Raw genomic sequence first — 25,265 nt, 5'->3', positions numbered from 1 at the left:
CTCAGCCTCTGCCAGAAATGGCTGCAGCAGCCAGGGATGTGTTCACATACCCAAGTAACCAGTAATGCACTCTGTGGGAGGGAAGCTCGTTAATAAATTGGGAAGGCAGTGCCTTGCTGTTACTGAAGCCAGCTCTGTCTCTCTTTTTTTCATCGTTTTTAGTTTATGAACGCTACTATCGGTAGCTGCTGTCCTATTAGTCCCCTGCTTTTACTGTCTCAGTAAAAGGTTTTCTTCTCTTTTGCTTTTGGGCTTAAGTAGCACCTGAAGAGAGAAGCCTTTTAAGGCCTGGGAGACTGGCCAGTGCCCTTTGTCCTTCTGTTCACCTACTAAAAGGTAGCATTGTCAACCTAATTCAGCAGGGCCCTGACTCAGTATAAACACTGTTCTGTACACCCAGGAGGACTAATTGAATTGTACAATGCATCATTTTTAGCAGCAGTTTCAAGTGGATTGTACTTCTCTGAAAACCGTCAGGCTTGTTCTCCTTATTGAAATATGTGAGTGCAGCTGATATTGAAACACAGTAAATGCAACATGGAGCCAGTTTTGTCTTTCTGCATGGAGCTGGAGCCAGGAGGAGCCTGAGGAAGGGTCACAGCTGCTTTGTTCTCCACAGAAGGCCTGGCCTGCTACGCTGTCTGGCCTGTGCTCACGTCTGCTTCACAGATGAGAGTAGAGGCTACTGCACTCTGGTACCTTGTTGTTTCTGATCTGGTAAACAGCTAAAGATCTTGGCTAATTCTGGGGATGCTTCATAGCCTGGATTTTCAGTCTATTACATGCCTTTAACTTTGTCACTCTCTATATGACATCATAGGGTCAGACCGCACAACAGATATCTCGGAAATAATAATTGCTTATGAACACACACACACACACACACACACACACTAAGAAATGATGCACTTTCATATTTCATAGCCCTGTAGGAAATGTAAACTTAAATGTGAGCTTTCCACTTTGAGAAGATAGCGATGTGAACTTCATGATTGTGTGTAAGTAGTATACTTTTAATAAATGCGTAGCAGACGCATATCTAATAGTCACACTTCCATAGTGTGTGGGACTTAGTGATTTTGTCAGCCTGTTGTTCCCTCCTCATGCGTCCCTGTCCATCAAATGAGTTTCTATGTATAATTGCAGACATAGATCCCTTGTTGCTTGCTCCACCCAGCCTACCTGGCTCCTTGCCCCTTCCCCAGGAAAGGGATTCCCCTCGTTGAGCTACCTGTGAGCCCAGACTGTATGTGGTTTTGTTTTGAGTCTTTATCTTTCCTACTAACTAGCCGCGTGTGGGTAGGGCTTGTGTTCTCATTATTGAGCTGCTTCCGTGGGGTAGAAAGCAGAGTGGATTTGCAGTTTTCTTTTTAATGAACGGTGTTGTTTATGTTAGTGCTGGGTCCTAGCCTTGCTTCTGGAGACGGTTAGTGGGAACTCGTGGAGAGGCTTACCTTCCATAAACAGAGGCTGAGCCAGCTTTTCATGTCACTGGGCAGTTTCCATTCGAGTATCAGCAAGCCGGCCTGGAGAGAGTCCAGTCAGCCCCATGACACGGTGTGATGTGGAACTGTAGTTTCTCTGTTGTGCAGTGCCCTGATGCTGTCGTCTCTTTCTCTGGTGCATTGCGTTTCTAGTGCATTATTTGCCGAGGCCTAAAACAATGCTGTTTAAAAAGAACTCGTAAAGGCAGAGGTGGATAGATCGACAGCAGTCAGCCCACGCTCAGGCCTTCTACTCAGGGCGCACATCTCCTTTTTGAGCTGTTTCTTTTTCATCAGTTTACTTTCCACAAAATCTTTCTCCCTCCTTTTCTTGAGTATACTCATAGATTCCCTTTAATGTTTTTGTTAATATTTCATAATATGTGTAGTTTTTTATTTTAAAAAATACTTTTTAAAAAGTATTGTGGAATATATATCCATGCTTGCCTATTTATACAGGTTTTAAAGACTATGAAGGATTTTTGTTTGTTTGTTTTTTGTGGTTTTGGTTTTTGTTTTTTGGCACATTGCTTGAAATAATTACAGATCTATAGCAACTCAAACAGACGGGAAGCATTTGAGTACCTTTCACCAAGTTTCCTTCTTGGTCACATCTTGGTTCATTACAGTGGGATATGTAAAAACCAGACAGACAGAAATAGGACTTTGATGTGGTGGATCTATCTGTGGGGTCTGTGCCATCACAGGTACGGCTTATGTAATTGCTAACACAGTTGAGCTGAGGAGTTCAGGAATTCCTTCCACATTTGTTAGTTGAGCTTTGAGGAGGTAAGAAGAAAAGCTACACAGTGTTTAGCTCCTTCCCTTAGCAGTGACCAGAAACACTACCTACTTTGTCACAAGGCGTGGTTCGAAGGCAGAGCAGACAGGTGTGGAAGGCTGGGTGACTTGCCGGTGCTGACAGCCAAGACTTGTTTTGCAGGTGTCCAAACAGGCCAAGGAGTTTCTGGAGTACGTGTACGAAGAGCCCCTGATCGACATCCAGCAGGAGAACCCCATGCTCTACCTCCATGCTGAGCCTCTGGCCACCGTTGCACGGCTGCGGCAGCGGCTGAAGTCACTCCGAGCCTATTTGTTCAGCTGCAGGGCGGCAGTGGCGGAGGATCTGCGCCGCAGGTTAGTCACTGAATGCCAGCTCAGGAAGCAGGTCAGATGCCCTCTGAGCCCCTTTCCAAGGCAGCCCCTTCTCCGGGTCTCTATGTCTCCCTCCACCACCTTTGCCCCTGGCTCATTTCACTTTCTCCTTTGTCCTCGGTCAGTTGAACCAAGCAAAAGTGAGCATCACTGCTCAGCCTTCCCTACCAGTGTGTTAACCTAACTAAGGTCACCCTGGGTTTTCCCAGCCATGGAGGCAGCTGTTAGTACTTTTCTAGGTTACTTGTTGCTTATCATACGTAGGTATGAGGAGGCTGGAAATATTGCACAACTAAAAAGTACTTTAATGGGAAAAATGCAAATGATTATTCAAATCTTTTTTTTTTCTGTACAAAATAAATATACTAGCTTAGTAACTGCTGCAGGCAGGAAAGCATGGTATTTAGACACACACCCTGGGCTTCTGCCCTCCACCTGGCACTTGGTATAGGCTGCTCTCTTTTCTGTAACTGAGTCAGCTCATAGTTCATAGAACACACAAGGCCAAGCCAAACTCAGATCCTTAAACGAAATTAAAATGTGATCGCTCTTATAAAATTCCATCTTTTACAGTTGTATTTTATGAGCATTTAAATTCTCACTGTTGGCATATATCAGTTTATACTTATAGACCAGTTTAAACTTCAAATAATTGTTGATGGCATGCATAAGTCTCTAAAATACCTTTTGATTTTTTTCATTTTAATAGAAATGACCAACAGCATATATTAATCATAGTAAGTGTTTTGGGAAGCCCACCTGGGTAGGAACCTTTGGAAAAAATCAAAATGATAGTGTTCACAATTTAAAAATCTGTTAGATCCAAAGAAACAGACACTCCAGGCTTCTGAAGAAGACATTTTAGAGAGAAGTAACTGTGCCAGTGAAAGGTGCATGCTATGCAGATGAACTCTTACAAAATAATAATGAAAAAGGCAGATCATGGAGCAGAGCGCTTCCCACTCACTCACCTAGATGTTTTTCCAGAAAGCCGTAGAGACTTACTTTTATAGAAGCTAGGCATGTCTTAATTTTAAAAGCTCAGAGCTTTCCTGGGGGGCTGGGAAGGTGGCCCAGCACTCAAAAGCACTTACTTGTATTCCAGAGGAAAACTCCAAGCACCCAACATGGCAGCTAACTACCGTCTATAACACCACTTCCAGGGAATCCTATGCCCTCTTCAGTTCATGGCATTTGGAAATTAAATAGAAGGCCTGTCCTCTTATGGATGACTGACAGTCTCCACCCCAGCAGTCTCGTGGTTCGCCACCATGTACTATGTTCTTCACGCATATGTGCACATACATGTGTGCATGCAGAACATCCATACTCATGAATTAAAAAAAAATACATCTAAAAGCATTCTCAGGACTGTCCTTGAAGACAGTCGGATTCTGTGGCTCCAGTTCATTTAGCAACTGAGTTAGAGAGAAACAGCATTTCTTTAAGCTCTCGAAGTGTTCTCAATTACTACTTCAGTACTCAGATTTGTTCGGACCTTGTGTGCCTTGTGCTTATATTTGTGGATGATATGAAAAACTACACATGGGAATACTATTAGATACCTTTCCTTAATAATATTTAGCTTTGGTTAAAGTATCCCAAAGGCATGCCTTTGGAAATTAAGTAAGAGGCCCCTCCTTATGAATGACAGTCTCCACTCCAGCAATCTCATGGTTTGCCACCATGTACTATGCCGTATAGCGAGACCAGAAAAGGAGAAGGGGAAGTTTAGGGCAAAGGCCTTGAGGGGCTGTTCCCAAAGCCACAGGATGAAGGCAGCAGTCCTCTTCCCTTTATTCTTTCTGTCCTCTGGGCTTGCTCCTGGCCATCACATAACGCACTGCATACAGTTTTGAGTGGCTGGAAGGGGAGAGTCAGGGAGGGAGGAGAAGCACAGACACATATAGATGTCAGTTCAGACCACTGGACAGAAACGACACCGGTCACGGAGAAGACATTTGCCAGCTAGTTTACCCTTGCTTCCCCATTCGTCTCTTACCATGATGTCTCACCCACCTACCCAGACCTACAAGGAGTTCAAATGGATAAATTAAAGAAATAACTGATCAAATGAGTCAAAATATGCAGTCAGGCATGTCTCTTGGGAAGAAGGCCAGACTACCCTAAGACATATAGTACTGTTCTTAAGTCTTTTACCTTCTTGCTTGCATCTATTTTGAAGCCTTTTCTTCCAATTTTGCTACATTTAAAAATGTGTACTGCAGTTTCTGAGATAACTGTTAAGTCTTTCCTCTCCCAGAATGGTTTTAGTGCCTTTATAGCTAGTCTAGCTAATGTCACTCTTCCCCACTCCAGTCAAATCTTTACATGAGATGCGTTATTAGAGTTCATATAAGGGCCTCAAAGTTTGCCCAAATGTAGCCGAGTGTAGTGTTCTACTTTCTCTCATATCCTGCACTTCAAACAAAGACCATTGTTTAACTCAGGACAGTCGCAGCAGTGGGAATAAAACACGTTTGCATAACTGAAGCATTCACAACAGTGCTGGTCTGTGGTAGGTGCTCAGAATATAGTGTTTTTGTTATTAATAGTGCTTTCATATCAGATTGTTCTTGCATCTGACTTCAAAGACCTTTGATAAAATGTTTCACTTAAAAGCCACCCCTGATGTCCTCTTTGTCAGAACTAATGCAGTTGTGCTGCTGTCTGAGGAAAGAAGCACGTGGGGAAGGTTGTAGGAAGCTACCTGGTGTCCAAGCATGCCGGACTCAGCCGAGTGCAAGCAGTGAGATGCTGTTTCCTAGCGGGCCTTCCAAGAAGCCCATTCTTCTTTGTTTAGTTTTCATTTTCTTAGATTCTCTACACTGACATCTATTAAGATGATGTTAGGGTTAGTACATGCCTGAATCCCAGGCCTTAAGTTGATGGAGGTAATATCAGGAGTTCAAGGCTGTATTGTATACTCAAGGCCAGTCTGTACTACCAGAGATTCCGTCACAATAACATAAAGTACAATAAAAATAAAATAACATTTGGTGACTGGGTGTTGAGGAATACACTTTCTATTCTTCCATTTATGAAGCTAAAGCAGTAGGGTGTAGATTCAAAGCCATTCCATGCTACATAACGAGAGTAAGGCCAGCCAGGGCTAGATTCAATACTCTGTCTAAACAAACAAGCAAACACAAAAAGAAGGGTGGCCAGATAGGCAAAGGTACTGCTTCTAAGTCTGATAACCTGAATTTGAACCCCAGAAGCCATGTGGTAAAGCCAGCACTTACAAACTTGTCCTTATAGCTCCTCATGCCCCACAGCACAAAAGTATGCGCACAGACACACACAGGACGTGAATTAAAAACAGAGGGAAAAGCATAAGTACACTAGGGATAAATCGTATTCTCACAGCTTTCTCTTCATAAGGGAGAGTATGTGGACAGGGTGGTCCTTTTATATTATTTCAAATCTCTGTGACCTTGCTGAAATATGATTGTTTAATGCAATAATCTCTCATACTTTCTGCGGTGACAGTACTTCCTATAGTAACCTGTATATAATCCCAACTCTGCTCTCTTCTGTGTATGTAAACACAGCTGTAAACATGATTATTACCTACTCCAAGTGCTAAAATTTCCATTTCCAGGGCCACTTTACACCTATTCTTTCATTTTTATAGAAATGAGGTTTTTATAACAAAATGAACCGACACTGTCTTTGAAGATGCCAAGATCATTCACAGTGTGCATTTTAGGTTCCCTTTATGAGCAGAGAGCAGAGCCTCTCAGGACAGGGAGAGGGAGCTGAACCAGTTAGCAGAGAATAATATCCTCAGACAGAAGGAGGTGCCAATGGGCAACAGGGAAACAACAACAAAAATATCAGAGAATGTGTTCCTAACTAGTCATAAAAGGCATTTTCTTCCTGCCTGGTTTTACCTCAGAATGAGAGTAGTCATTAATCACTAGCAAGTAGGCCCAACATGCCGAAGACCTGTCAGCACCATATAAACAGAGTAAAGCAAACTGTTAATATTGCTGTCGCGAGAAAACTGGAAACAGACTGATTAATCGTATTGGCGCTTGACCGCCAGGGAGCCAACTTGGGTCTCTGCCTTATTAGGGAAGTCACAGTTTGCTTTTAGTCCCTTGTTATTGTGACTGCACGGTTTTCATCCTCACTGGTCTTGTTATTGTTGTTAAATGGATGTCTCGTTCTTGAATCTCTGCTGCAAATCTTGACTGGCAGCACTGATTGGTTTAGAAAGAGTCAGTGTCTCCCATGAAGCCTAAAATGTTTACAATGCTGACAGTTCCCTGTTTCTGATGACTCCCAGATGGTGACCCTGCTGAATTAGCTCAAGGCCTTGTTAACTTTTGTTAGAAGAGTTATTTATCGTGTCCACACATGAAGGTGTGTGAAGAACTCTGGGAAATCTCGGCAGTGTCAGGAAGCATGGGATCAGTAGCCATTAAGGGACATGTTTCGGAGGGACATAAGGAAGAATTGCCTACATGCTCAACTAAACTTGGGTCTAGGAGGATGGGTGTAAACAGAAGTGCTAAGTGAGGTACGTCAAAGTTAAACTTGACCAATAGACCTGTTTTGTTTGGCCTTACAGGGATGGCTCTGCTAAGCTCTGTAATGACCTTTTAACAGAAGTTGCCCATATAATACACACACATGCTTACTTATACAGGCAGTACACACAAGTTGGGCATGGTATTGTGCTTCTGTAATCCAGAACGCCTAGGGACGATGACAGACGGCAGAGCCAAGAGAATCCTTAGAAGCTCACAGGCCAGCAAGCCTGGCATATGGCAGAGGAGAACAACAAAAAGGGCACTGTTACCTCCTTCCCCAAAGAAAAAGGGGGAAGGACTTTTTACCGCAGGTTGATACTTCAGTTTTCCTAAGGCCTTTACACATGCTCCATGGTACATACGTACACCCATGATCACATATATACATGCACACATATGCAGTCACACCACATACATAAAATAAAGAAGAATTTTCATGCATACATATATCCAGCTTCCTGCTTCCTTTTGAAATTCAGACGCTCTCATTACATAGGGCTTCTCTCATTTTTATGCGGCAGCAATCTGCTTTAGATGTAGGACTCTGCTTTACTGTAGTTTCTGCTACTCTTGTTGTTCCTTCAAGCCCAGCATCTCCTGGAAGACATGATAAACCCTGTCATGTTTCTCAACCCCAGCCCATCTTAGTCATTCATAGTGGTTCCTGGGTTTGTGGCATTTGCAATTTTTAACCCTGGATTTCTATGTATAGAAATAAGAACAATGCATCTTGGATAGAGCCTTAGCTCTCATTTTGGATTGGGGGTACCAAAGATTGGCAGCAGTCTTTGATTCTGTTCTCTCAAAAGACAAACATGAAGGTGCTGATAGAACTGGCAGAAACAGCACTAGATCAACATGGCCTTTTCTCACAGGATGGGTTAGGGCATCCCAGTGCTTGTGCTAGAGGAACAGCATGCTCTCCAGGCATTTGCCATCTCTTTGCCTGGAGCAGTGATTCCAGGTCACTAGAAAGCCAAATATTGCAGCTGGGCCACCAAAATAATAGAGTAAGACACCTGAGCAGTGGCTTTGTGGGCCCTAAAGTTAGACATCCCTGCCCCACTGCTCACCTCAGTAACAGCTTTCAAGCTGCTTGGTTGTCTGACCTATAAATGAGAAGCTCCAAACATAAGGGAAGGGCCAGGAAAGGAGTATATGCCCAGTACTGGTAGCTCCCATTTTTAAATAAGCACTGAAGTTCAGGAGGAGACATGAGATAAAACAAGGAGCAAAAGGATACTGAGCCTAGAGGCATTAAAGAGGAGGGTCTTCCCATGTAAAGAGTGCCACATCTGGAGGAGTCCCCAGGTGTGGATTGTGGCCCTGCAGTGGAGGCACAGAGGAATCCCCCAGAGAACAGGCCCCAGTTTCTCTAGTACAATTAATTAATCAATCGATTAATTGATTGATTGATTGATCTTGCCCCTTAGTTTCCTTCACCTGGATAATCAAACACAAAAGCACAATAGCCCTTTCTCCCACCACTGTACAGGCTGTATCTTTGGACATTCCTTTGACTACTAAAACTTATAGAAAAATCTTTGCCTTCTCTTTGCCTGTAACTTACTTGTCCCCTGACTGGGAATTGCGTTCTTTGAAGACATTGTGACTTCTGTAGGCTCCTGTTTCAGTGACCTGGCCATCATGGCTTTACTTTCTCCTGGGTCTCTCATCTCATGGCCTTCTTCATCCTCTAGCTTCCCTTCTCTGCAACCTTGCTGCCTCCATGCCTCCCTCTAGCTCCTGAGCAGAGGAATGAGAGACCATACCTCTGCTGTCTTTCTTCATGTTCCTAGTCCCTGACTTGAGTCTGTTTGGCAACTCCTTGCATGTTGGAAGGTATTCTTTCCTTAGGATTCTTGATGGTCAGCATGATCCGTCCACAAATCTGCAGTGACTGGAAGAGATCCGCAGCTTCTATCTCTAGCTTACAGATGTCATTGGAGCCTGAAAATCTATCAACTGTGGCCCAGTCCATTTCATTTGCTTTCCCATCATCCTTGCTGTCTGTACTTGGACCTTTGTCTGTTAGCTTTGGTTTAAGATGCACCAAGAGCTGGTCACAGGATTCCTTTACTTTTTGTTCCTGTCACCTGCTAGGTTTGACCTCTCATCATCTGTTTCTCTAGTTTGCTAACTAGGACTCCTATCTATGCTGGCTCTTCTGACTAGTCCAGGTAACAGCCATTCAGCCACAGAGCAGACTGACAGGACTGTATATAGTTCAGCTACCTGCAGAATATCACAGAACGCCTGGTTGGCCATCTGATCTCAGTGACCTACATGTATGGCTTCATCTTTCAGATGGCCCTTGGTGGTCATAGACACTTCAGTCAAAATCAAACGCTCATTTCCTTGACATGCCATCCACCTCTCCTACCTACAGGCCACTCTTAACTTTAGGCCAGCTCAAATGTTGCCTCTTCTTGTCTTTGTTCAGTGACATCTTCCCACAGTGATCATCTGGGCCACTCTCAGTTGGTGCTTAGGTGTCTGGGTGACTTACATCTACCTCTTCAGGCTCATTTTTCCTATCTTGTTGGCTCCTAGAAGGCTCTTAGAGGACAAGATTGTTCTGCTCTGTCTGAGAGCCGAAGATAGAAGCTTGCATCACTTAGCTATACAAGCAGAGTTTATGAATCATTAAAATTACGTCATCTCATATTTTTCAGAATTACTTACAATTATTGGGATTTTTATCAATAAGAGGGACTTTCCCAGAAATCTATAATTTTCTTTATAGCCATCCTTTGAGGCACATATGACAAAGGATACTTAGAAGGAAGGGACAGAGATGGAGGCTGTCTGACTTGCCCACAGTGAAAGGCTGGGAGCAACAGAGTCCAATGAAAGCCATGTTTTTCTCATGCTTAGATCACTGCTTCTTACCCAGTAACCGATGGTGACATCCAGAGGTCTCCATACTCTTTTACAGTGTGTTCTAGATAGTGTCTTTCTATGCTGCTGGCTGTCACTGTTTAGCATACACTGGCCTTGAAGTGGCGGTGAGCACCTGCCACTGCCTCCCAGATGTCTGTCTACAGCCACTCCTGGCTCGTGCTCCTGAGAGGCCTGTCTTTCCTCCTGAAGACTTGACTGAAGAACGAGGAGGAGGCAGACACAGAGATGGGAGTGCAGGTCAGATGACGGCTGGTCCAGGCCTGGGCTCAGCAACAGACCCAGTCATTCCTGGGGAGCCAGGCAGGACAACAGGCTTAGTGCAGCCAGTGCTTTTTCTACAGGCCACAGTTCGTCAGACCCTCCTATTTGCCAGACCAGAAACCTGATGCAAAAGTATCGCAGTGTCTGCAGGGCTGCTTTATGTCTCTAGCCAAAACACAAACCAACAACAAGTTATCATGTCTCACTACCGTTTCATATAAGAATATAGTAATACTAAAAACCCAAAGGCAAACAGCCTTGGAAATCAAACATCTTTAAAAAAGAAAATCCATTTTAAAAACCTTCTAGTGTCTTGCCCCCACCCCACCCCAGTTTACCTTCGAACACTGAAAACATTACCAGCCGTTGGACAGACTTTTCTTAAATCCTATATTTCTCTTGTGAACACCCAAATCTTTGGGTTCTGGGAAGTTTACATGGCTGCTTGAGTATTTCCCATTCTCCATCGGTGAAAGTGTGAGTTGGGTCTTGATATGCCTAGTAAATCTGAAGTGCCCACTGTGAGGTCAACTAAACTGTTTTGTTTCCCATGCTGCTTGGGGGACACTCGCAAGCCTGCTGTGTTCCTGGTGACTCTGAGCAGGGCTGGGTCACATGGCAGGGAAGGAAGTTGGGCCTATCGTTTATCAAGTTCCCTCTTTGACTGATTGTTCTGCAGCGGCACACTGACTTGACTTTCAGTCTTCCTCTTAATTGTCCCCACTGAAATGTTAGTTTTGCTAAGCAATGGGCTCTTTCTGTCATGAAGATTGCTATTTTATTAACATTATCCTGTCAGACTTGTGTTTTGTCCCATTCTGTTTTATCCAGAGTCACAATGCTTTTCTAGTGAGTTAACTGAAGTGTGAGGCTAAGTCCAGATGGTGAAGTGGTCCTTTCAATTTTAACATTTTCTGGAGTTTACCTATGTCCAAACCAAGCTCATAATATCCCTGTCCTACCCCATTCCTATATCATTTAAGAACACCTTCAGTCATATTCCAAGCCATATACACCTTCTTCTTGGCAGACTGACAGCTTCAGCCTCAAACTATGTCCTCTTTCTCACTGTCAGTGCTGCCTCCGGGGTCCAAGGCACCATTTTGTTCTCCTGGACTATTGCAGTCACTGGTCCCCTGAGGCAGTCTGTTCTTCGGATTCTGGCTGTAGCTGATGTGCAGATTGGATGATGTCACTTCTGGCCTAACTGATGTAATAACTTTACCTTTCACTCCGAGTCAAGGCCAGAGCTATGCACAGTCTTGTCCCCATTAGTGTCTGTCTCACCTCCCACCACTTCCTGCCTCTGTTCCAGTCACACTGGCCTTTGGGCTAGTCCTTGAGCATACTAAGAGGGCTCCTGCCCGAGTTTCTATACCACCTGATTGAAGAATCTAGGTCTTTATGCAGCCATCACTTTAAAGAACTTTGCCTAGCTGTATTTTAAATTACAACCAGTGTGCAACTTAATATTCCCCACCCCCCCTCCCTCCTGTCTTCTTTCATTGCCTACTCACAGATGGCACGGTACAGTGTTTTGTCTGTCTCTGTGTCTTAAAGTACAAAGTTGTCCTTTGTTCCACATATGCTTCTGCTCTTTCCCCAAGAGGTAAGCCACACTAGGTCATGGCTTTTTATCTGTATTACTCACTGCTGGATCCCCAGCATGGAGTGGAGACTAATAAATACTTGTGGAATAAGTTCGTTAATCTGAAACTATTGTTACCAAGATTCGGACAACTTCATTTGATCAAACTGGGTTGTGCTTAATACAATAGATGTGATTCATCATAGAAAAATAAAATAAGAAAAAGCACCTACTATTCTCCTACTTCTGAGCTTGTTTTCTAGATCTTTCTCTCAGGTTGGCCTTAAAGTCATGACAGTCTTCCTGTTTCAGCCTCTCAGGCCTAGGATTATGTACTCCGCCTAAGTGATTATCTTTAATGTCAGTAAATGTTTAAAAAAATGATGAATTTCTGAGCAAAACTGCGTTGTGTTTATAGATGTAAAAGGATATTATTATTATTAAGCAATACATTCAACGAGACTCATAGCAAATAATGAGATGGTAAAATATCTTCATATAAGGCTGGGAAAATAGCTTAAAGGGCAGAGTGCTTGCCATACACCACGGGAGACCACGTATGGATCCAGCACCCATGTAAAAGCTGACATGACAGTGTATGTCTATAACCTCAGTGCTGGGGGGTGAATGCAGGAGGATCCTCGAGGCTCAGTGGCCTGCCAGCCTACCAGTGGTGAGCTACAGAGGATTAAAGTACTGGACTCAAGAATGAGGACCAGGGCTGGAGAGTTGGCTCATGTTTAAGAGCATTGACTGCTCTTCCTGAGGTCCTGAGTTCAAATCCCAGCAACCACATGGTGTCTCACAACCATCTATAATGAGATCTGATGCCCTCTTCTGGTGTGTCTGAGAACAGCTACAGTACTCATATATAATAAATAAATAAATCTTAAAAAAAAAAAAAAAGAATGAGGACCAGATTTTGGGTACCCAGAAAGTTGTATAAGTGCTGGCTGGATGGGCATGGTGGTCCAGGTAGAATTCTAGCCTCAGAAGACATAGACCAAGGTGGCTAGCAAGATTAACCAAGTCAGTAAGCTCTGGGTTTGATTAAGAGATCTTGCTTCAATGAATAAGGTGCAGCCTCTACAGACACACACACACACACACACACACACACACACTCACACTCACACTCACACACAGACACTCACACAGACACACACTCACACACACTCACACACAGACACTCACACAGACACACACTCACACACACTCACACACATTCACACTCACACACACTCACTCACACACTCACACACTCACACACATTCACACTCATACACTCACACACACTCACACACTCACACACATTCACACACATTCACACTCACACACACACTCATACACATTCACACACACTCACACATACACACACACACACACTCACACATACACTCACACACAATGTGTTGGAGAAAAGAATATGCTTAATTTAAGAGGCTTGTTATGAAATTCTTAAGAACCCACACAGATTACATGCTGTGTCTCTGATCTTAAGAGTGTCTTGCTACAAAAAAATATGATATCTAAGTGTGTAAAATATAGTTAATATTGAATTTTAGAAGAATAAACCTTTAGCAGTAGTATTATCATGAGTGTGTGTGTGTGTATGTGTGTGCATGTGTGCGTGCATACACACGCGCTTGTGAGCAAGCACTCATTCTCATGCTGCCATGCCTGTGTGGAGATCAGGTTTTCTCCTACTGCCTTGTGGGATTTGGGAGCCAAGGGTCACGCTCCCGTCATCAGGCCTGTGTACAGGCACCTCTACTAGCCGAGCCCTCTCACAAGCCCAGTATTCTCCCCAAAATAGTATCATCAAAGACCAGCAATTTATTAACACTTAAAGTGTATTAATAGCATTTCTTTATGCTCAGTAAGTGAATATGACTTTTTTTATTTTCTGGAATATTTGTTAGCCAGGATTTTATGGCTAGTTTCAACAGTTAATTTAAACTGTCACTAGCTAAAGTTGGGCTATAGTCTCAACAGACCAGCTCCACAAATCTACCAGGGCTCAGAAATTATCAAATATAGATCCCATTTTGATAATGTTTGAAAGCAGCTGTCTTTAGTTTGCATCATAAATGATTTTTCTTTCGGACCAATTCTAGAAATGTCATTAGTAAATTGTCTATCCGCCTGCTCTCCCTCTGTGCCTCCCTTCCTTCACCTTCTCCACTGGTTTCATTCAGCCAGAAATAGATTAGATAGATATCTTACATACACCGACATCAGAAATCTATGATGGAGTCACACCATACCATAGTAAATAGATTAGTAAGCTTCGAGGAAGGAGTGCTGGGAAGGTGTGTAGCAATTATACTGAACTGTACACATTCATAGCTCTTTACTGAAAAATTCTTCAAGATGTTAGGAAGTAATCTTGTCTCATTCTAGAATTAAATGAAGCATAGCATTACCTAACATCACTTTTTGGAGCATTGCAGGAAAAGTCCGACATTCTTGTTCTTTAGACTCCTTTAGGAGTTTGTGCTGGGATTTATAAAGGGATGCAGCCTGTCACTGGTAGGCCAGGCCCCAGAATAATCACATCCCAAATTACTTCCCAGGCATCGCCACTCCTGTCTGTAGAGTGTTGCTAAGTAGCTTACACACACTGTCTGAATGACCTGGTAAAGGAAACCCCATTCCTTTTGACTATCTACTCAGATATACCTTGTGCAAGCTTGCCACTTTTTCAACCAATGAGATTAGCAAAATGAGGCTTCTAGAGAAATGATTGAAGCTCATTTCTTCAGTGTGGGTTCTCATAGAAATATCTGCCTTTGATTTCAAATTGTTTTTCCATTAGCTCAGAGCATGGCTGGACGCATGAGTCCTCTCCACATCCAGCCTAATGTAACTATTTCATGAGAGTTTGCAGCTCATATCACTAACATCAAATTGCTCTTCCTGGGATGCCTCACAGTGCTTCTTACAGATCTCAATGTGGGTGCAAAGTCACAATAGCTTTTGCAAGTCAGTACAAATTACCTACCCTGGATCACACATTCCTAAAAAATGCAGTCGTAATATATGAATAAATGGTTTTCTTTGTAAATTATCCTTTACTCACCTCTACTTATTTTTCTTTGAGATCCTTATTATTCAGAATCAAATTGTGGAGGTCTGCAATCAGCATTATCTTTTTATTATGTATATGAATATGTATGTTGTAATTTTTTCTTTAAAACCTGTTTAAATTGAAATAATTCCATTCCAACACCCTTTACTTTAAAATCTCTCTCTCCCTCTCTCTCTCTCTCTCTCTCTCTCTCTCTCTCTCTGTGTATGTGTGTGTGTATGTTTGCATGTACATGCATGTGCACATGTGCACACATGTATGTATACATGCACATGCATATACAGGCCAGAGGCTAGCCAAGGGTATTATTCTTTGGAAGCCATGTGCCTTGTTTTCTGACACAGTGTCCCACTGGCCTGGGGCTCACTGGTTTGGCTGACAGTGCACTCTAGGGGTGTTCCCGTCTCTACCACACACCACCTAAGTACTTGTAACTGCATCTGACTTTTTTAAACATATTTTTATTCTTTTGATAGTCCCATACATGCATATACTGACTTTAAGTCATTTTTACCCCATTACCTTCTCTCATTGAAAACTCCCTTCTTCCCCGAAGGCCCCCCTTCCACCTTTATGTCTTTGTGTGAGATCCACTGAGTTTGATTAGGGTTTCTTGAAGGAGGATGGGTGGGAGATTATTTACTAGAACATGGGCAAGTTATGGGTACCTATGCTACTAAAGAAAGTTCCACCCTTCCCCCAGCCATTATTAAATGTCAGGAGTCCTTCACAGGGCTAGAGAGAGGGCTTAGGGTTAAGAGAATGCTGCCCCTCCCCAGACTCTGATTCTTAACAACCCCATCAAGTGCTCGACAACTGCCTGTTACTGTAGCTCCTGCTCCAGGGCGATCCAACTTCCCTCACCTGTGGGCACCTGCATTCATATACTCACACCTATTCATAATTAAAATAATTTGAAGAAATCTATAAAAATAAAAAAAGAACACTCAAAATCTACTTAAAAAAAAGAATCCCTCAGGGAGGGATGGGCCGTTCTCCATACTATGATGAAATGTTGGCAGACTCAATGTTTTACAACGTGCTGTGTTTGCCATTCTGTTTGTCCCCTCTTCCTACATGTGTCCTAAGCTTTGCAGAGGGTGCTGCAGGTATCCCACTGAGGGCTGAGGACTTCACTGTCCTTTATTCTCCGCACTTAGACAGTTCCAGTTTCCCTGTAGACTCCTTCCATTGCTGTTAGAAGCTCCTCTGACAAGGCTAAGAGCTGTCTGTCTCCATTCACTGTCTGTGAATATAAGCACGAGGGTTTAGAAGGCAGGTGACCACATGCTGTTTAAGCAAAACAAGAATAGTGAGTTTCCTCTAGGGTCTATGATCTTCCCAGTTACCAGTTCTTAACTGGGTTTACAGTACTAAGTATATGTTGGATCAGTACATACAATACATCCTGTGGGTCAGGCTTCGATCCCAATCAGAAAGCAGTTAGTTATCCCCATAACATTTAGCACCTGGCATTTTTATGTATGTTTTGGGGATTGAACTCAAGTCCTAATGCTTATACAACAAGAACCTTATGAATTAAGCCCTCTCTCCAGCCCAGTCTTTGGGTTTTTAAATCCCTATTGTGTATCTCTGAGAACTCAGTTTCCTAGAAATATATATATATACACAAAATTCTATCCAAATCTTGTGAAGAGACTGCTTCTCTCAGTCCCTTACTGTCATAAGTACCAGGGTTTCTTGGGAGTTGAAGTGCTCAGAAATTAGTCAGGTTAAATGGGTCTCGATTGTTTAACTTAATGCCATAGAACAAAATGAAATGAGGTCCCACCTGATGTTTTGTTTTGTTTGCTTGTTAAGACTGTACTGTCTTTAATTTCATAGAAAACTATCTCTGAATGTTTAACCCCATGTCAGCTAATATAAGGGCTCTGAATCATATATGACTTTTTTCCTTTTCCGTTTTTATCTTTTCTCACCTTTCTCATTAAAACAAGCTATAAATGAGTCCTAAGTTACCTTAGTTACCTTCCCAGTGTGTCAGACAGTTCCAAGGATGATAAATAGAAGTGTTGTTGCTAGATAGAAGTATGCTAGTTGATGGGTATGGACCTGTAGCAGGCTTCTTGAGTATTCTCTGGTACCAGAGAATCTGTCAGTGCCGAGGTTCCTTTGATGGATAAGACAAGTGACTCTTATCACTTTTGTCCTTTGACTTGCGTGTCAGGCTTAGCTAGATGAGTTTGCATTGCCATGAGCAGGGCCATGCATGTGGTTGGCCTGCTGCAGAAATACCGCTGGGCCTGGTGATTAATAGTGCTATCATGCAGGGAGGTCACTTCATGCATGGAAAGCCCCAAACGTAGTAGCCTCATCTGAAAACCAAAGATATCTTTCGCAGCAAGGATCCCGTTTACCAAAGGATTGCTAAGTCAGATAACTTTTGCTTAGTTTGCAGCTTTAAGTTCCTAATATGGTGAAATTTGGGAGTTATAGAGGAGAAACTAACAATACCTGTTACATACCATTTTAATAAAAACTGAAAGCATTTTAATTAAAGAGTGTGTGCATGTGCGTGTGTATATGTTGTTCACATACACGTTCCTGTGTATGTGTATGAGAGAGTTTCCAGTTGACTCCACATTTCCCTTTCCTGGGTCAGACCCCATGACTTCCTCCTATGTTTGTGTTCCTGCATCTGTATTAGCTTCTTTATTTTAGCATATAAATATGATCAAGTCTCCCCTACTTTTTTAAAAAGGAGCTTTTTCCTCCATCCTGTATCCTTTAGCAGAGGCCCACTTTCTCTGAAAAGAGTCATCCCTCTGTAGTCTGGCTGTCTTCCTCCTGCCCAAACCATTATCTGAGGTCACCGATGAGCTCCTGTTTGCTAGAGGGCTTCTGAGGGTTTTCCTTGTGTTGTTTGCCCCACCAGCAGCAGCTCTCGTGCTGTGGATTCTTTCTTGCCCCTTAAGAAGCTCCCTTTCTTGGCCTCCCCAGTGCAGTTCTGCTGTCAAAGTGTTCCTTCCCAGGCTTCTCCCTGGAAAAATCCTTTCTGGCACTGTTTCTCAAGGTTCAAGTCCTTTCTATTTCCCGGGTGTGTTGTCCTGGCTTCCTTATGATCGTAGCTCCACCTGAAACCCACAGGCCGGAGACAGGAATTTCCTGAACTGACTCAGGAGACTCTATTTGGCCATACCATACAGTTCCCACCTACTTCAACAGACCGGATCTCTCCCAGTGAGAGGGCTCCCCTTCCTTCCTCTTTGAGCAAATATAGCCTCCAGTTATATTCTTGACTTATTGGGGAAACTGAGACTTCTTTATGGCTCACCATGACCTGAAGATTGAGGTGATGGTCTTTCTGGTGGAAGGTCTTTCTTCGTAAGCCTTTAATTCTCCGTAGACCTCTTTATTTCTCCTCCAGTCTTTCTTGCCTTCATCCCCCTTCTTTCCCTGTCAGCTCTCACCATGTCCTTGTCTTTCTTAGGGCACTTCTCTGGCATTTCTTTTTCTTTTTATGTAGATTCAGTGTGACAGTCAACACACACACCCTACTGGCTGGCTACGTGCTAACTAACTTACATACTAACTCTAAGCTCACGCTCCGTGGTATACCCTTGCCCAGGGGAGGCTTACTAAGCACTGGGTATGCTCCAACCTTTGAGTGCTTGCCACTGCTGCTCTTTCCACCCGGAATACCATCCATCCTTCCACCTCCACTTCCTCCCAGTCACTCCCAACTTCCCATTCGTGGAGGCCTTTCCTGACCAGGTATCCTGCCAGCTTCCCTCCCTGCAAGTGTATCTGTATGTTTAAAGACTGCTTTTCCAAATCTTCAGGGACAGACAGACTGACTGCTGCATACTGTGAGCCCAGCATCTGCTTAAGTCATTGAAGTCTGTGCCAATTTTGGATTTTGATTTTAGGTTCTTAACCATAGTGACAAGTTGCAGAAGTATTTGTTAAATTCATGGTAGATAAAGTGATCAATATTTTCTGACTAATGAGTGAAAGTAATTACCCATGCTTTATTGGATGTAATAAGGAAAATTAATGCTGGCAAAAGTATCTTTAGGGGATACCAAATTTTGCTTCTCAGACATAAATAGCTCTACCAGCCTATTTCCTGAAATGACTGAGTCCCCTGAGGTGCCTTCCTCTGGGCAAATCTGCCATGGGCATATTCCTGCTGATGGAGCAGGCCTTGCCTGTCTAGGTCCTCTGTAACCCATGTCTTATTTCAAACATGAAGGAGAAAAGACCCTAGGCCTCCCTGCTAGTTCAGTCTGCTTTCTCAAGGCCCTGTATCTGATGGGCAGTTTATATATAACCCAAACCACAGTAGAGCAGCTCTTGGTGTCGTGTAGACGGAAATCGCCATGGCCGCCAACCTGATCTTGGTGTTTGTGTCTCACCCTGTTTTCTCTGTAGTTTGTCTGCCTGAAGGAAATGTTTAGAGACTGTGTTTCCAATTCAGTCTGCTTCCATGGAGAGATGAGCAAGGGGCAGCAAGCCTTATCTGCCCTGTTGCCCTGCTGTGGAAATCCATATGCCTTCTGTAGGCACAAGAGCATAGCCTTGTCTCTAAATGTTGATAGGAAAATCCTCTCCTCTTTCATTTAAAAAGCGTCTCTACAGGAGATGCATTTTACCAAGTCCCACCGGCCCCTCGGGGGGTTTATCCTCCCATTCGCTGTCAGTGTTTTTATGTCACAACGTTCTTCCTCTTGGGGAGAAGGGCTGATTGACGTTATCGCTCTTAAAAGTCTGTATCTTAATGGCTACCACTAAATCTTTTGGGCACACATCTTCTCCAGACCCAGTAGGCTGAGTTCCTTTATCTTTTCCTCATATATTGAATTTTCTAAGTATTTTATGTCTATCATAACTAACCTAAATCATAATCATGTAAATTATGGTGTTCAACACTGGAACCTGATACAGGGAGACAGTAGATGACAAACTTCTGGAGGGACATAAGAGTCTCCTTTAAAGGGAGAGGGAAAATAAATTCATGCAGAATACACTTACACAGTTTGTAACATTAAATAAAGACAGAATTACCTTCAGCTGTGCAGATGATGCTGAAGGAATAGTAGAAACGACAGATGCCGGAATTGCTTCTGTGAGAAGAATGAGCGAGGCTTGGAAGGAAGAAGAACCAGGAAGGAGAAACTGGAAACTCTCTTCCTTACTCGTCAGTTGTGGTCATTAAAGCAGCAAACTCAGCCCCTGCTCTGAGGCCTGTCTCACTGCAGGTTAAGACACAGTGTGTGCTGGGATAACCAAGGACTCTCCCTGTCTGGCGGAGTTCAAGGGCATGCCAGGATGATTTGATTTACACATAATTCCTTCATCCTATCAACTTCTAATCATACTCACATTAGGATTTTAGACCAGAGAGAATTTTAAGTGTCAAAACATAACAGATCTGCTCCATAGTGTTTGTCCTTGCTATAGAGTATGTCAGAATCTTCCTTCAGTCCTTCCACACTGAAGGATGGGGCTCTGTAGCAATGGAAGAGGGCGGGTGGAATGGCATAATGACTGTCCGGCACACACACTTGGGTCAGCGTGCCTGTTTCTCAGCACTGCTGCCTCTTTGCTTTTACTTAAGAAACTTCATCATTTTCCTTTCAAGAATTCCTTCCTTCCTTCCTTCCTTCCTTCCTTCCTTCCTTCCTTCCTTCCATCCGTCCACTTCCAGCAGCCTCTGTCTTACCTGTTAGAATATGGTATTTCCTGTTGCTACTCTTGGAATTCCATGAATCTCACGAAAAGACCATGTCCTGGATTTTCTTTTCTCTATGTGTTTGAGTCTCAAGAGACCTGAAAATACTTAAGTACATCTAACAACAAGACCATAATCCATAAGTACAGTATTATATTCTAGAAAGGATCCTGGAACAAAGGAACATTAGTGAAATCATTAGTGGAATCGGAATAAGGTCTGTAACTTGCATAATCATCAATTACTTTGCTTTGACCACTGTCTTATGGATATGTCAGTTGTAAGCATTGGGGGAAGCTGGATCAATGCTACAAAGAAAGAAGAAACATACATACCAACTTGTGTATGAGTGTTCTTTTCAAAACATTTTTCCAAGATGAGAAAAATTGCAGATCATCAAAGTATACATTTATGTAGTAGCAGAGAGTGGAACAAAGAGTTAACCTTCATCTATACTCATCTCGCTTCCCCTTCAGGTTCTCATCTATCTGTTCCATCAGTCTGTGCTGATGTTGAGTGTCTGACTCTTCTGCATCCCTCACACACTGTCTGTCTCTTGATAGTTAGCACTTATAGGCATAACTTGGTCATCCAGTCTCTAAAAAAAGAAACAAAACAAAACCAGACTGGGAGATGCCCTGCTTTGGTAAAGTGCTACTGTGTATGCACGAAGACTTGGGATTGGAGCCCCAGCACCCATGTAAAAAAATTTTTAGCAGTCATGCATGTCTATGACCCTAGCACTGGGGTGTCAGAGAACTGGAGAATCTCCGAGGCTTACTGGCCAGCCAGCTCAACCTTATTGGTAAGCCCAAAGCCAATGAGAGATCCTGTGTCAAAAACCTTGGTGTAGAGCAGTCAACTCTGGCCTCCACATGTGTGTTCACACACATGCTTGCACTCCCACGTTCATGCACACACAAAGACACTCTCTCTCTCTCTCTCTCTCTCTCTCTCTCTCTCTCTCTCTCTCTCTCTCCCCCCTCTCTCTCTTTCTTGTGCACAAAGGTCAGTGATTATTTTGCTGCCGCCCAAAAGAAATACACCGAAGATCGTGAATAGCTAAAGTAGATGTTCAGTTCAAATCTCCTTCTTGCCCCCAACATCAGGAAACTGGGAAGAGCATAGTCCTTTGTGCTCAGAAAGTCTTGACCTTGAATCCCAGTTTCGTGATCCCTGACACATTAATCTCTACCTCTGAGCCCTCTTTTTAAAAATGGAGTCCATATGTAATGCTCAGAACAGCTGGAAGGTAGGATGACATTATATATGCAGAGTTAAACGTTTTACTGTTTATCATTGCTGCTTAACACTGGGTGCTTAAAATAAGGAAGGGTCTCTTGATCATCTCCGTCCTGTGGGGACTAGTTGTTTCCCTTGACTCCTTAAACTATGGTCCACTTTCCACAGCAGGGACCCTTCCCTGCAAAGTCTACTGCAGCACTCAGAGCTGAGCATTTTGCCTATATCCTGCCAGCTGCCACAGGTTATGTACTGCTTCCTGCCACAGGCCAGTCCCAGCCCATTAGAGACGAAGGAGCCTCGCCTCAGGACCCAAGTTCTGGTTCCTAGAATACAGTGCCCTTGTCACTTGACCTATGGATGGAACTGTGTTTGGAAACAACTCTTCCATTCCTACAGTTCCAACCTAGAATGGATGTTTGGTCCTCCACCAGCCAAGGCTTTGTCCAGTGATCCATTACCCTTTTCTTCAGGGGTGTGGTACAGTACCTGGTATGCAGTGTGCACTTAATCAGCAGTAGATGGACAGAGAACTGAACATATTCATCTCTTGCGTTTGGTAACTAATCTGTCCTTATCAGACTAAGCAATGAATTCCTCAGCAAGTTACATTTTAGACCAGGACTTCTAAGCCTTGGTTGTACTAGTAATAGGAAGATTTTGCCTTCACTGTTTCCTGCTCTCTACCCATGTGTGTGTTCTTTCACTTCCTAAAACTGCCCCAGTGGTTCTGATGGGTAGCCAGAATTGGGTTCTGCCATTGTAAAAGGATGTATCCCACACATCACTCTTAACATCTTCTGTTTCCAGCGTGTAGTCTTAATTATCAGTTTGGCTCCATGCTTCATGAACTCATATACTGAGACTTCCTTGTGCTTAGCATCTAAAGAATAGTCATAAATGTTAGTTCAATAAATTGGGGGTTTCATTTAAAATACAAGTTAGAGCTAGAGAGATAGCATAGCCATTAAAAGCTAAGTCTCACAGCCAACTACAAGATTAGTGTATAGTACCATGTAAGATAGAAAATACTAACAACCATGAGTTTGACTTTGACTTTGGGTGTTTACTTTTTGTTGTTTATTTAGTTTGAGTCAGGGTCACTGTAGAGCTCAGGTTGACATCCATCTCAAGATTCTTCTTCCTTCGGGTTGGGGATTTAGCTCAGTGGTAGAGCGCTTGCCTAGAAAGCGCAAGGCCCTGGGTTCGGTCCTCAGCTCCGGAAAGAAAAAAAAAAGCTCTCTCTCTCCCTTTCCCTCTCTCTCTCTCTCTCTAAAAAAAAAAAAAGATTCTTCTTCCTTAACCTTCCAAGTGCTACCCTCTACCGTGTGTGTGTGTGTGTGTGTGTGTGTGTCTCTGTGTGTGTGTGTGTGTGTGTGTATACCTTGTTTGTGAGTGCATGTATGTATGTGTATGTCTAACTGTTTCTACCTTGCTCTCTTTCCTGGAAGCTGCTTTCCCACAATTGTTTTTTTTTTTTTCCTATTCACTTGTAGTCATTTGTTTAGGTGCTAGAAATTAACAACAACTAGTGAAATTTGTTGAGATGTCTCAATTTACAGTTTTATGTTATTGTTTCCATCTGTGCCCAAAATCTAAAAGTTAATTTCAATGTGCCTTTAAGAGAATATATCATGAATGTGACATTCAGTAGGACTGTTCCCTGCCTATAGGTGATTCTAGAGAAACACATAGGTTGCCATTCTAATGTTCCTTAACTCTAAAGTTAGCTAGTTTAGATATGGAGTTGTATTAGTTACTTTTCTGTTGCTGTAACAATAAGGCAACATGTAAAAGAAAGTATTTAATTGGGCCTATGGTTTCTGATGGTTAGAGTTCGTGATGACAGAGCAAAGTCATGGCAGCAGGATAGCTTGCAAGCTTACGTCTTGATCCACAAGCAGAAGGTAGGAGAAAGGCACACTGAGAATAACATAATTCTTTTAAAACCTCAAAGTTCATCTCTCATGACAACAGGCCTCCAACCAGTCCACAGCCCCAAACCCTTCCCAAACAATTCTAGCAAATGGAGATACAATATTCAAACATGAACCATTGGGGAAAATTGAGGACATTTTTCTTCAAACCAGCACATTATTGTCACACCTACAGTGATGTGTACACCAGCAAGTTCAGTTGTCCTTGTTATACCGTATAGCAGCTGGGCCAGCATAGAAGCTGTTTGAGATGTGTGCAAGGTGACACAGTGTGTTAGAGACATAATTAGTCTGAGAAACCAGAAGGAGGACAGGCATAGTGATACACTCCTGTAGTCCTGGCCTCTGTTGAGGCTGAAGCAGGAGGATTTTGAGTTCAAGGCCACAGTGGGTTACATATCAAAAACTTATCTTCAGGGGTTGGGGATTTAGCTCAGTGGTGAGCGCTTGCCTAGGAAGCGCAAGGCCCTGAGTTCGATCCCCAGCTCCGAAAAAAAAGAACCAAAAAAAAAAAAAAAGATAATGATATCATTGGTTACACAAAAACTTATCTTCAAAGACCAATAGAACAAAAATCAGATGTGGGCTATAATACAATACCATTTTAGATAACATGAGAAATGAAAAATCATATTTACTTATAGTATCTACCTTACCAAAAACATCAGAGAAAAGGGTTGTTTTCTCTGAGGGTTAGGGTCTCAGAGGGTTGGGAACACAAGCAGAGGTGAGAGAAGTTCTGAAAGAGTCTTAACAGGAAGCAGGTGTCTCATGGCACCACTGGTCACTGTGTATCTGCCTTTGTTTCCAGAATTTTCCCCAGAGAATACCTCCTTCAGCAGATCCACCTGTACTCTCTCGCTGACCTGCAGCAGGTACGTGCCCAGAGGGTTTTCATTTTCATTTTCTGTCAGAAGTCACTTTGTGGGTTGTGGTTTGGGCACTGAATTAATCTGTCATTGCGGTAATAATTTCTTCCCAGGTAACTCATTTTTATTCAGAATGGGGGAGGTTTGGTATAACAACAGTACTATGAGACCATGACAAATATTGGCAAGAGTGTAGAGTCCCTGAGCACTCATACTTAGGGACTGAGGAAGTTAAGTGGATGAGCCACTTTGGAAAGCAGTTTAGCAGCTCCATATAACCCAGAGATTCTGCTCCCAACTGTATGCCCAGGAGTTTATGAAAGCTTGTCTGTGACAGGTAGGGGTTGTGCCCCTGCCATTCCAGCTACTGTGAGATTGAGGCAACCTGGGCGCCAGAGCTAGTATTGCAAGACTGGTCCCCAAAGCAAATGAAACCAAAGCTTTGTGAGAATGCCAGGGGCAGCATGAGTCACAGTAGAAAAAAGTGGGCAACAGCCA

General features: G+C 43.1%; 1 protein-coding gene across 9 annotated transcripts in view; it reads left to right on the top strand.

Moving 5' to 3' along the window:
* Plekhm3 (pleckstrin homology domain containing M3) overlaps positions 1-25,265 on the top strand; it is a 158,960-nt gene that overhangs the window by 65,199 nt on the left and 68,496 nt on the right. For all 9 annotated transcript variants that reach the window (NM_001431256.1, NM_001431255.1, NM_001431257.1 and 6 more), the window contains 2 exon segments: positions 2,428-2,621; positions 24,710-24,773. In NM_001431256.1, the coding sequence (NP_001418185.1) occupies positions 2,428-2,621; positions 24,710-24,773 (258 nt within the window).

The sequence above is a fragment of the Rattus norvegicus genome, chromosome 9, assembly GCF_021556685.1.
Source record: "Rattus norvegicus strain SHRSP/BbbUtx chromosome 9, alternate assembly SHRSP_T2T, whole genome shotgun sequence".
Taxonomy (NCBI): Eukaryota; Metazoa; Chordata; class Mammalia; order Rodentia; family Muridae; genus Rattus; species Rattus norvegicus.
Note: the sequence above shows the minus strand (reverse complement) of the source record. Positions and strands in the feature narration are given on the sequence as shown.